At 36.7% G+C, this 13,363-nt stretch overlaps 1 protein-coding gene across 1 annotated transcript in view; it reads right to left on the bottom strand.

Moving 5' to 3' along the window:
• Window positions 1–2,188: 2,188 nt before the first annotated feature.
• Window positions 2,189–13,363, bottom strand: part of TDRD9 (tudor domain containing 9) — an 84,210-nt gene continuing 73,035 nt past the window's right edge. The window contains exons 28-36 of the mRNA XM_063332213.1: window positions 11,619–11,882; window positions 11,004–11,153; window positions 9,862–9,932; window positions 9,370–9,479; window positions 9,094–9,190; window positions 8,315–8,453; window positions 7,119–7,228; window positions 4,313–4,385; window positions 2,189–2,979 (exon numbers count right to left, since the gene is read on the bottom strand). Coding sequence (XP_063188283.1) covers window positions 2,884–2,979; window positions 4,313–4,385; window positions 7,119–7,228; window positions 8,315–8,453; window positions 9,094–9,190; window positions 9,370–9,479; window positions 9,862–9,932; window positions 11,004–11,153; window positions 11,619–11,882 — 1,110 coding nt within the window. The 3' untranslated portion in view covers window positions 2,189–2,883. The remainder of the gene's footprint in view (window positions 2,980–4,312; window positions 4,386–7,118; window positions 7,229–8,314; window positions 8,454–9,093; window positions 9,191–9,369; window positions 9,480–9,861; window positions 9,933–11,003; window positions 11,154–11,618; window positions 11,883–13,363) is intronic.

The raw sequence follows: 13,363 nt of genomic DNA, 5'->3' as shown, positions 1-13,363 counted from the left end.
ATCTTTTTGGCCAGGAATATCTGTATCTGCCTGGTACGGCTGCATCCTGGAAGTCCTGCGCTTCCTACAGAAGACCTGAGGGCAGAGAACTCAAGCTGTGCCTCCACCTCCTTTCAACTGCAGAATTCTATATAAGCAGAGCTGTGAGGCAGTAGAAGAGCGCAAGACAAGAAACACAGACTACATATCCCGAAAAAGCATCTCATTCTATTAGTGATCATCCACACCATGTAATTCTACTATTGCTGATTCTAGAATGTTTCAGTCAAAGACGGAATTATTAGTCTGACCTGTTGCAGCATCTTTAAAAGGATACATAAGCAATATTCCCCACCCTTTTATCTGCCAAAAGGAAACACTTGGAAAAGGATAAAAATATGTTCTGGAATTCAGTAGGGTAGAGAGTTTGAGTTCCTCAATTTTAACAGCTATTGAGGGATCTGCTTTCCCTGGAGTTCAATTCCCTGTTATATTTGTTTATATGTTTGGTTTACTAGCACAGTCTGTGGCAGTAAATTCCAGAATTAATTATGTGCAATGGCAAAAAATCCTTTAGTGTTAAAATTGCTACCTGATTTCATTGTAGCTGTGGGGGAAATTATGAACAATAGTGAATGCACATGTTTTCAGATTTGGGAAGCACCTATCAATACAATTGGCTGCTTTATCGTAACTATTGGAGGAATTCAAGAGTGTTAACCTGTCCATTTATAGATTTAAGTATTTCTACTTTGGACTCAGTGATGGAAAACAAAACATAAATGTGGATGATCACTAATAAATTGTGGTAAGTGGAATCTCATTCTGCTAGATGTTAGTGAGCACCTGGAGATGAAAGCCATCTTGACAAGCAGTCATGGCCTTTTTCTTATGGAAGTAACCCCTGAGAGACACAAGGCTGACTGAGATCAGGTCTACAGCCATACAAAGACACCACTATTTTGTAATACTTCTTTCTCTAGCGCTACATACTATTAACCTTGAAGGGAGAAATCCTGAAGTTTGCCTTCAGCTTGTTTAAGCGACTTTGCAATGCTGTTGCAACCTAAATCAAACAATAAAACACAACTGCTGCTGTTTAAATTCAGTACTACATTTTCATCTGGCAATAATAACGTTTCCAAGCTAACTTTTAAGATATTCTGTTTCCTTCAAGGATAATCTATCACATATCATGTCTGCAGGCTTTTTATGTACCCAGGACAAAACTGGGAGCCCTTAAGAGTTAATACAGAGTTCTTACTTGTCAATTGACCAGAACCAGGTTATGGGACTGTACGGGTGTTAGCATTATCTACTCCTCTCATCGTAAGGACGAGGGTAGAAACCTTTCAGTTTTATTAGGACACGAGCCATTACAGAGTATCTCTGCTTTACTGAAAACATTACAACAGGCAGAAGACGTTCAAAAAGGCACAAGCAGCACATCAGCAACCCGCACCAGGTGGCAGCACAGACACATGAACAGACCAGGACATATTATCCATACAATTAAAAAAAATAAAAATAAAAAAAATATGGGAAGTCTGTTCCTCCCAATTTCAGTGTTGATTATGAGGAATTATGGTAAGTTACATTATTTATATCATGCCTTTTGGTATTACCAACTTACCTTTTCCTGCAGGAATTCCCATCGCTAATAGGCAAAGCAAGGATTTGACATTCTGCCTGTTTCCTTTGCATCAAAAGGTGTGTTTAACTGCAGCACTTTATTTGCATACAACACTCAACTGAGAAATACTGTTGCCTAAGCCACTTGAGATGCAATTTTTCCTATTAAACATATCTCACTATATAAAGTGTGATGTTTTATGATTCACAAGGATTAGTGAAATGGGTCTAAGGAAGTATTGCTTACAAGCCACTGAAATTGCCTATTATATGGTTGCCCCTCTGTTTGGGTACAACTTAAAGTAATTTCGTAGTTTAGGCATCCCCTTATTTTCCCCAAATCTGCCACTTTTTTATGATTACTATTGATTCTGTCTGTTCTTCAGAGGATGACTGGGTATTACATGATCTTCAAATCATTGAGTGAATAGTGAGAAGATTAATACTTTTTCATATACTGGTTTTGTATTCATGTATTTCATGAATGCAATCATATACGATTAATAACTAAATTTAGCTTTTATTAAGCATGACCGCACAACAGAAGAGACAAATACAATTTATTTCACTTCTGCATTTTATTCTGAAACCACTGACCTCCTTTTTAGGACTACAGATCTCATGGGTAAAAATAAGAGGAAAGGATGAAACAAAGGTACCATAAATCAGTAATTCAAAAGCATTCTTCTGCCATCCAGGAAAAGAAATCATACGTTTTATATTGCTGTATGAAAAATTACTGAAAAAATTGTATCCAGTACTTGAAGTTATATTTTGGATCAGAATATCATCTAGATCCTCAGTTTCCTTTGACCTTTTAGTTAAGAAAAACCCCCAACACCTTCCTTGTATGGCTTTTTGAAAAACTACTGACAAAGAGAAGAAGAAAATGCAACTTTCAGTTAAAGACAAAAAACCATGCCCCATGGCTTATGAGCTTTTAGACAGAAAATGAACAACTAAACCTAGATTTGCTTTGTCTTTCACGTATCTTGTGATAAACCTGCTCAGAAGTATCATTAAAATGAAAACTGCATTCTGCTTTAAGTCAGTTCATTCTATGAATAAACTCACCTGTTCTAGGTCAACAAACCTTAGCTTTTTAAAAAACAAAAACCAAAACCATTAACAGTCCAAACTGTGTTTTACTACACTTACAACTAATCTTACGGAACAGTCTTGCAAAACAAACATACAAGGGTTACATAGAAGGCAAGAGTAATTTTTAGACTAGCTGTAATACCTCTTCCTCTGAAAGACTTCTAGAAATACTTAAACGTTCAACAAAACAAGCTTATGTAGCTGATAAAGATCATTTTCTCCTTCATGCTGCTTTTCTGACTGGTCAATGATACACTGAGAATCCACCTAATCAAAAGAAGCAAGATGAAAGTCAGAACGCATTCTTAATACTGTTTTCCTATATAACACAGTTAAGGAAGAGTTTTGACAGTTTCAAATTATACAGGCACTTCAGTTCCATGCCACACATTTCAACATCAGAGCTAGTACTACAAAATGCTGTATCTCATGGTTTGCCTGAGTCAGAATACTATTCCACAATCAATTCCAAAGCATTACAGGTAGTATTTTATGTGATAATGTAAGAAAGATGTCCCGAGATTCTTCAGACTTCAGATGCAGTGGGGAAAATCCTGAGCCAAGGTCTACACATTAACTTGTTATAAAAAGCTGAACACCAATATTATCTTCATGATACCAAGGATAACTGAATTTGAAATATGAAAATAGAAACGCTTTGGCTTACGGCAATATATCACAACACACTCAAACCCCTCAGTGAATGCCTACTAGAAGTATGTGCCCTTGGTGCTCACTCCCTGTTGTCAATCTTTGCAAGAAAAGTGACCCAAAACCCTCATTCATATGCCTCAGGGTGGAAGATGCGTAGGGAGGGTGCATGTAGAAGCCTTACTGCTACACTCACTAATTCCTTGCTCCCTTTTAATTAAGAAAATGCACTTGTTCATCAGGAAATTTAGTTGGCTGCAGGGCCCTTACAGAAAGAAAGGTAAGATTTCCAATAGAGTAGGAAGCTAGACTCTTCAGCTCTACAAAACCCTCCTGGATTTCAAGAAAACTGCCCTCTATCTGATCCCAGCATGTTCATTCTAAAGCAAGCTGCATTTCTATCTGCTTCGAAGGGAAAAAACATCTGTAAGCACAGCAACCCAGAACAAAACTAAAATGCACAGCATTCAGATAAATCCTAAACAATAAGAATGTATCAATCTTTTTCTTTTAGGCCACAGCTGCCTAATATGAAAAGAATATAAAATTTTAACTTCCAACAAATGTAAAGTTGCCTTTACAGTCTCTCTCAACTTGAAAATCATGAAGTGTTCTGATGGAAAATGCTAAATATTTGTATATACAAAATTAAAAAACAAAGCAAAACACCCAAACTAAACAGACTCTACAAAAATAGGGTATCAATAGAGGCTGATGCACGCATAACAGTTCTTAAGCCTTAAATTCAACTCAACACTGCTTTCAGTATCTTTAAAATCAGTATTTTTATTTTATTTTTTTTTTTAATTCCCTCCCTCCCCAGGCTTCAGACATTCTTCCAACGGAAATTCTCCCTTTGGGCACTCTTAAGTAACTGTACTTGAGTACTTTAAGACTCTTTAAAAAAAAAAAAAAGGAAAAAGAACAAAAATCATGTTTATACCCTTACCTGATTCCATGCATATGGCTTCTCATACCATGTAGGAACAATTATATCTCGAGGTTTTGGTTTGCTGATTAAACTGAAATTATATAAAAATAGCCTTAATAAATACACTTGTGTTTGATTAATTATAAATACAAAGGAATTCTTATATTGGATACAGCTAGGCATTTACAAGGTGCCTGTGCTGAAGGGAGTCTTAGATGTCTTTGTTAATTTAGTCTGATTTGTTCGCTTCTCTGTACTTTGCTTCTCTAGTGTAAGAAGTCACAATACAAATTTTCACAGGGACATTGTGTATCAGAATGCATTTTCTTTCAAAGAAAATAATGATTTATTTTTTTAAAAATTTACAAATTACTAGAATTTGCAACTGTCCTTTATTCTGTTTTATGCATGCTTATTCACTAGCATGTATAATACAGCTATTTTTAGAGTATTTTGCTTTGCATGACAACTCAATTACTATAGATTGTCTGTCTGCTCCAGTTATTTCCTCAAGCTGTGCAAAGTACAACAGTAGTAGACTTTAATTAATTCTGTCTAGATGTGTTTTTCAAACACACATTTTAGTCTTAAGTAGCAGTGACATGTTGTAAATACAATTAGCTTTCAAAAAATGGAAAAAAGTTAGGAAAAACTGTTCAGGCTAAATTTTTACATATTTACTCTTATTAATAAAAATTTAGTTTTTTTCCAAGACATAAACCAAAGTACAATCAGAAAAAAATATTCAAAACGACAAAAGATTTTACACAAAGGAAAAGAAGTCATCATGACAACAACCAGACTGTCTCTTCCTTCAAAATGGTAGATCAAAAAACCAAAACCAGAAAAATTATCTGGAGGATCATTGGAACAGAATCAGTAAAATCACAAAGATTCTGAGAGAGAAAATGCTATCACAGAAAGGTATAAAATCCTGAAGAAAAAAAGCCCAGAAGGCTGATGAGAATGCCTGAGTCAGGCAGTCAGCACTGACCGAGCCTGAGAAGACGTCAATGCTGAGGACCTGTGCCAAGGAGCTGCGCAGGCTGATCCTTCGCCTCCCAACTGGCTGGAGATGTCTGAACAATCAACCCAAAAAAGGTGCCAAAACAGTAGCGAGTATTCACATGTCTAAAGAAACAGCAGTGACATTTTTGTGCCTGGAACTGCGCATATAAGTGTTGATGTCTAAGTATGAGCTCCTGTTATTGTCAGTCACCTCCAGAGAGGTTTTGTGGTTTTGCTTCTTTGTGCCTATCCACTTTCCTTGACTTCTCCCTACACTTAATACCACATGAATCACAGGAGCCATCTTCATTCAGATAACCATGGTACTACTACGTGGCAGTATCCAAAGGCAACGCAGACACCAGCTGGCCTGAGGTACTGGGACACAAACAGGAAATTAAATATTGCATCAGCAGTACACTTGACTGCTGGTATTTTACCAAGAGTTTTGCAGATATGAAAAGCGAACAGCTTGCCGTCAGCTTGCGCTGGTGCTCCTTAAGTTGCAAGTGAAAGCAGTGTCCATCTCCAAGGTACACTTCTCTGAAGCTGTACCACCGCTTTCTGGATGTACACGCAATCTTCTGGCAATTGTTTCTGCTCTTTTAATTTCATTTCCAGGGCCTCAAAACATAAGGCTGAGTCCCCCCGCACTTTTTAATTTATTATAAAATACACCACACTGAATTTTCTTTCAAGTTTTGGAAATAAGAAGTATGGGTACTTGCTTTCAACTTAAGGCAATGCAGTAGTTTTTTTCACAGCTGGGAAAAAAAAATAATCATCAACTGAGCAGGTACATTTAAAAACAAGAAACACCTGAAAACTCAGCATAAACAGCTGCTCTGATAATCATTTTGGTAATCCAGGGTAAGGGCAGCTAAGCATAAAAGCTTCTGATCTTTATCAGCATGAGGAAATGCCTCACTTCAGCACACAGTTACTTTATAAAAGCTCTATTCACAAAAGGTCACATTTCCTAGAGATGAGGCCAATACTAGAGAGCATAACATAACTCTAAAGTCATGGCTGAGCCAGAGCTCTTTTTGAAATCTGTTCAGTACAGACAGAGCCAGGTAAGGCTGAGAAAGTCTACCAATGATAGAGACAACACTAAAACGCACACTACATTTTACAAACAAGGGAAGACTTCTCACAGCATGCTCAGCAGCGTCAGACATTAGAAGGAGCTGTTACAGGGATACTTCATTGAACTGGCACCCTCGAACACTTCCCACATACCACAAGCTGAAAAAATTCTCAAGGCAGGCTGCACTGACTCACAATAGTCTTTTCAGAACTGCTGTTTCAGTTACAAGAAGCAAGGAGGCCTGCTGGAAAAAAAGGCAGGTGGCCTTGGTTCAATTCCTAAGTTAACCTGGGACTCCAGCAATTAACTTGGCCTACACAGGTGTGTTGAGGGAGGAAAGGCAGCACACACAGTTCAAACTTAATGGATCGGGAGAAAGAATTTTAAAACCTTCTGCACCCTTACGCCATAGGACTTTATTAGCTTTGTCCTGGGTGCACAAAGCAAAGATACATCAGGAACTGCTATCCTGTAGAACAGGTTTTACAGTCTAGGTTTTATGACTCTTAAATGACCAGGCTTCCCTGAAGAACCAGTGCTTCCACAAGAAGTCTACAGTTGTTGAGTATACTGCTTTATAAATAAACAAAGTAAATGAAATGCATCATTCAATGAGAACGTATATTATTTCCCCAAAGCCTAATCTGAGCTATGCTTTAAGCAATCATTTATTATTCTTTTTTTGCCGAGACTGTGAAACAGATCTTATTTCTATGAAATTATTACCATAGAAGTTTCTGACGAATGTCTTCCTGCAGTTGTGTCATTTTCTCTTGTCCAGAATATACTGCACATTCACAGAGCAGCTTATTAATGGCTGTCCTTAGGATGTTTATCTGTAAAAATACCAGTGACAGAATGTAAATTACTCTAAACCAGCACTAGTTATCTATTGAATTATACTGATATGGAGGTGGTTGGGGCACCCATACCACTGAACTTCAACTGGAATATTATTAACACAAACGAGAACATCTGAAGAAACGCTTCTTCCTCCAGATCCATCTCTGCTGGTCAAAGACGTTAATGTTCAGCTACTTGATACCACAATCGTAAAGGTTACTCAGATATGCCATAAAACATACAGGCTACCACTTGCATGGATTTTTTCCAATGCAGAATTCCTTCTGTAAACATTTTAAGCATTTTTCTCTATCTGTCCATAATTTTCACATGCACAACAACCTGGTGTTACCATTCTGGCTAAGGTGTCGTGAATCCAGACATCACACACCCCAAGTCAGTGCTTTCAGAAAACAACAGCTCACAGATACGCACACCAGCATGTCCACTGTGTCCTTAAAAAGCCTCTAGAAACCACTGGTCATCACCTAATGTACCTGCTCTGTACACAGAACTAATCAGGTCCCTCACTGTCTAAAGCACACGTCAGATCCGATGCACAGGTCAAATACAGCTCACTGTCCTGCCTAACAGAGTGTATGTACATACTTCCCTCTCACAGATCTGTCTGCAAGATGCAAAAAGGCTGTAATGAGGACTACAGGGGTTTTTATCGTTTGTTTGTTTGACCTGCTTTATGAGAAGCAGTTTGATACAGATGATTTATCAGAGCTGTAAAATCAAACAGAGGACTGCAAAGCAGTCATGCTAGGCTGATCAGTACACAATAATCCTAGGAACACAACTAACAAATATTGACATCCAATTAGTGCAAAATCAATGCCTTTGTTTTGAAAAGTGTACAATGTATTGTTCTATAATATTTTATTTTGTTCAAAGGAGGGGATAACTGGTTTTTTTTGTGATAAGAATCCAAGGTTATAAGCAGGTAGTATGCTAAAAAAACCCCAAACCCACAGCTTAAAACAAGTTTTCTTACTAACTAAGAATGAAAAGCTCTTTTGTGCGGAATTCTACTTAATTCCTACTATAGCAGAAATTCTTAATGCATGTTTTACCTCTGTTATGTCTTCCACTCCAAAATGCACATCAAATGTCAGCTCCATGTCATTTTCTGGAAGCAGAGAGGCCTCACAAGTCTGACTCCAACCCAAACCACACAGAACACCAGTATAATACTTCCCATTTTTATCAACCCTATATGAAAAAGAAAGAAAACAGTCTCGCCTAGAGATGAAGAAACTAAACTTGTATGAATGAAGACAGACTTAAATGAATTTTGCCATGCCGAACAAGATACAGGTGTTTTAAAGTAGCAAAAACAATTGAGAAACATTCACACATAGTCATACTGTTGGTTTGTTTTTGTTTTTTTTTTTTTTTTTTAAATACAGTGATGAAACAAAACTAAAGTTCTGGTTATGAAAACATATACTCATAAAACTTAAAAAGAAAATCATACATATGCAAAATGAAACTTTAATTAAGGAAATCTAGCTTCATTATGCACCTGCCAGAACTCAGCTTTTACAAAAATCATGGAAGTTCCTCTCCTCACGTAGACTTAAAACTTGCCCAGTTCTACAGTTTATCTTCCTAGGCTTCCAGCACGATTGTCAGGAACTGTATTGCCTTATCGTGAGAGTAGAGCCTACAGCACCAATTTGTAAGTACAGGAAACAAGTTACCTTAGCTACATACTATACTAAAACTAATAAAAGATTGATCAGGAAGAGAATATACTGAATGCTGAAAGCAGAGAAAAAAAAACCCATCACCAATTTGTGCAAGTCCTAAAAAATAAAAAAAAAGAACACTTTTTAAAACGCACAAATACCTGAGTTCTATAGCAGGAGCAAACAGCATACTGAGGAGTGCAAGCAGGCCACGAATAGGAGGCATCAAAGATGTTTTCTCTAAAATCACAGTAGATCCTGTCACCAAAAAAAAAATTAAAAAACAAATGAACAAAAGAGTCTAAGGAGTATCTAATGAAAATGAAACATCAAAAAGATGTACAGTAGAACTACAGTGACATATTTACTCACAGAGGTATTCATATATAAAAACAAAATTCTAGAGAAACTGTCCAAGCATTTCTATTAAGCATTACCAGATGCATTTGCTGATAAAGAAGCAGCAACCAACAATTGCTGAAAGGGATCTTCTGAAGCATCATGGAGGACAACAGAGTTTATGCTTTCCTTTTGTATGAGACAATTTCTGGGGAGGAAATAATAAATATTTTCAATATTAGAAACAAAAAAAAACAAACCCAAAACCATGTAAGAACAGAATTATTTTAAATTCACAATGCAACCTCAATGGATAGCAGTTATGGCTGAAGATTACCATTTATCAGATGTTTATGATAGTTAATAAATAATTTCTCTGTAAGACATCAAGCACCTTTAATAAAACCTTTCTTAAAATTTTACATAGCAATAGTGTGCATATTAATGCAATTCAGGCCTGACTACTTCAGTTTTTCAATGAATAAAGATTCAGTAAAAATCTGTAAGAATAACTAGGATGTTTTTTTCCTATTTATTGAAAATAACAGCTGAGAACGTGCCAGTACTTCACCGTAAAAGTCTTCTCATACCTGAACTGGGATATTCTAGTCATACTGCAGCATTTCACCTCGTAAGGACTGATCGGGCCAACAACTGTTACCTTCAAAAACAGAGAGAACAAATGATGTTCTAGTTAGCCAGCACCTGGATCTCTCCAAACCAAAATCCTTCATAAATTAAAACCAAAACACGTTGCAGCATGTAACTGAACAACACTGAACTGATAAACGGCATTTTAATTTCACCCATTTAAAGCAAACTTTGCTTATTGAGGCCACTAAACAAAAATAATGTACTTTCACAGGTGATGGGGATTCACAACTTTCCTCTGGCTTAAAAAACACAAGCTCAGACTTTGTAGAGCACCTAACAAAATCAGGTCATTTTTGTTTACATGAGTGAGTCTTTAATCTTGAAAATATCTCAGTGAAAGCGAGCAGTTAAACAGGATTACTCCTGTGGGTAAACTGAGCACGATTAGGTGCTTGAAAGCCTGAAATTTTGTCAAGTCTGAAATGGGAAAAGAATTATAATGTAGATGAGACTTAACTTGTAATCAGAATGCAGAACAGGACACACATTTTCACATTTTATATTCCAGCTTAGTAGTGACTAGGTATCTCAAAATACTTCAGTAAGAATAAATTCTGAGTTTGGAATTGGCAGCAGAAGAAACACCCACTGTTTCATCATTATCAGTTATTGAAGTGTTTGCTGCATTACCTATCCTAGCTGCTTACCTAATGCTAGCTGAAGAAGAACGAAACACTGTGTATAGTAAAACCCATGTTGAATTTTTCTGAAAAATTGATAGGGTTGTAATCTTGCTTTTTGCTGTAGCTTAAATAATGAAGACCAGGTGTGGAAAGATTGTGTTTAGTTTTTCAATTTTATCTTCATTCTGCAGTGGCTCAAAGTGCTGCCTTAGAATGTGTCAAAAGAGTCAGTTCACTTAGCTCTTAGGCTATACTCCAAAACTTCATTGAAAGCTGCAAAAACCAGTCTGCAGTCATAGTCACATTACGGCTCTCTACCAACAGAAGGTAGAATGCACTATGAAAGACATCAAGTACGGTTTGGTTATTAAACGTACTTTCAGTCTTCATCTCCATTCTAACAATGTGAGAAGCAGGGTCACGTAATGACACATCAAACCCATCGCTGAAGTTACCTTATGGGTTGGCGCATCACATTTATTGTCAGAAAACAAGTTTAACAATCTTTCAATGAGACGCTTTTCTTCCTTTCTTGATGATACAGGCATTTTCTCTTCCTTCTTTTCTTGGTCCAAAAATAATCCTTTGAGCAAATCATGGCTTTGCTACATAGTAACGGAAGAGTGTTAAAACCATGAAACAGATATGTTTTTAAAAAAAATTTACAAAAAAGGTCCTACACAAAGAAAATGCATATTTGCACATGAATATAAAAAACAATGTTCTTATCGCCTTTGAAATTATATAAAACACAAAAATGGAAGACAGTTAAAACTATGAAACAGTTACATTTTTTCAAAGTTTCAAAAACCAGTGGAGCAGTTCAGTTGATGCCATTATCTCCTAGAAAACATCTCTCTCAAAAGGTGTCTCAAAGCAGCAATGCTTTTGGCCAACAGCTCAATACAAATTATGCACACACATAAAAATATATTGTCCCATTCAAGTATTAGTCTTGTCTAATTCTCTGGCATTAGTCAAGGCTTCAGCTCAACTTCTCTGGACTTCAAACTGCCTGAGCTGAAATAAATTAGTATAAGAAAAGTAGAAGCAGCTTGCTCAATACGTACTTGTGATTCGTATGATTCTTCTGCTAGTTCAGCATAACATTCCTCAATAAGCACATCTCGAATGTTCACAAGCTCCTCTTTCCACCTCAAGCAATGAAAAACATCCACATGCAGAACGCTACGCACAAGTGAATACACCTCCACTAGAAGCGTGTAGCCATTTACTAGTGAGGCAAATCTCTGGCTAGCGCTGTAACTCCACCGTTCCCCACATATAAGAGATTGTGCAGATGGACGCATCTTGCATATCTTGAATTCTAAAGCCTAGAGCAAAAACATTGAAAATAACACTTGCCTGAGTAGAGAATCAGCATGAAAATTTTCCATCTTCTCCACAAACTGTTTGAATTAATAACTATAAAATGACTTTACAGTTATTGCAGTGGCTTATGTAAATTTCTAGGACTGCTGTAAAGCTACTGGCAGAATTCTTATTCCGTTATTGCCAACACAGCTACACATTACATCTCATATTACTTAATATTGTACATAGTTGCTAATGAATCAGAGCAAACAGAGCATAAATAAGAGATAATTTGCTATTAATTCACCATCCACATTAAAACCTTAGGAGTGTAGAGATGTCTACTCTGGAAAACACTTTACAATCCATAGTTCTTTTCAACTAAGGTAACAGAAAACTTGGCAAGAGCACTGCAGCTATTCTGTCCCTGGCAGGCAAGAGTAATTAAGCTCTCTTTTAACTCCTTTTCACAATCGCTATCTGTAATTACGTCTTCAAATGAATTTACAACAGAAACCTTTTTTTTTCCTAGCCAGTCATTAAAACTGGGCATTAAAAGATTAGGCCTGAAGCGGAAATACGTTTCCCTTTAATACATCTGATGAAAAAACAAAAAATGATGCTTCTTGCCAAAATTAATTCTTAGTTTTTTAAAATTAATTATAGAAGAAAACCAAACAACATTAACACTGTTAAGATCTCATACCAAGAAGAAATAAATAAAATAAAACCATACTTCTGCTGGTTTATTTTTCATTTTCATTATTAAATGCTTCAGAGAACAAAGTTAGTATGATACACCTGTTTCAATTAGCTTAAAAATATCTGAATGAGGACTGGAAAGCTGAATTTCACTTGAAGTCTCTAGTTATTTTATTTGTAAATATAGCAAGAGAATTATTTTTCTGAAAAACTATCTGAAGGAGTCCCTCAGATGTGTTACAGATCACTATTTAATTATCAGGAGAGTTCTGTCTGAGAAGATCCAAGCAAAGCCAGGAGTTCAAAAAACGGCAAAGCAGCACAATGCAAAACCAGAGACTTCTAGCTTTGTGAAATTTAGATGAGGTATCTCCTATGTATTTGTTCTGTAACTAACAGTGTAGCAGAGCAGGAGCTTTGATGGAGCAAAAATACTTGCTGCATGCAGGCAAAAAGGGATCCTATGCTGCCACTTCTCTGTAGCAGGAGCAGACAGGTTTAAGCAGAGAACAGATAAAACTAATCATTGACAGTTTCTCCTCTTTGGGCTGTTTTCTAGGCTGTATGAACCTATGTGATTTGCGCAGAGGTTCTTTAGCCTAAAGCAAAGCTGATATACTGCTCAGCCTGTTACTCCTGAGCTTTGCATATAAGCAGGCAATAGAGGAACCAGAACAACATTCTGCTTCTAGAGAGTAGTTCTACTTCTCATAGAACTGATGGACAGCAAAGAAACTGATAACCAAAAGCAACAAGCAGCAAAAGGCAGCTGTCAGAGAAATCTCCTCTCTCCTTTCAC

This window comes from Chroicocephalus ridibundus, chromosome 4, assembly GCF_963924245.1.
Source record: "Chroicocephalus ridibundus chromosome 4, bChrRid1.1, whole genome shotgun sequence".
NCBI lineage: Eukaryota > Metazoa > Chordata > Aves > Charadriiformes > Laridae > Chroicocephalus > Chroicocephalus ridibundus.
Note: the sequence above shows the minus strand (reverse complement) of the source record. Positions and strands in the feature narration are given on the sequence as shown.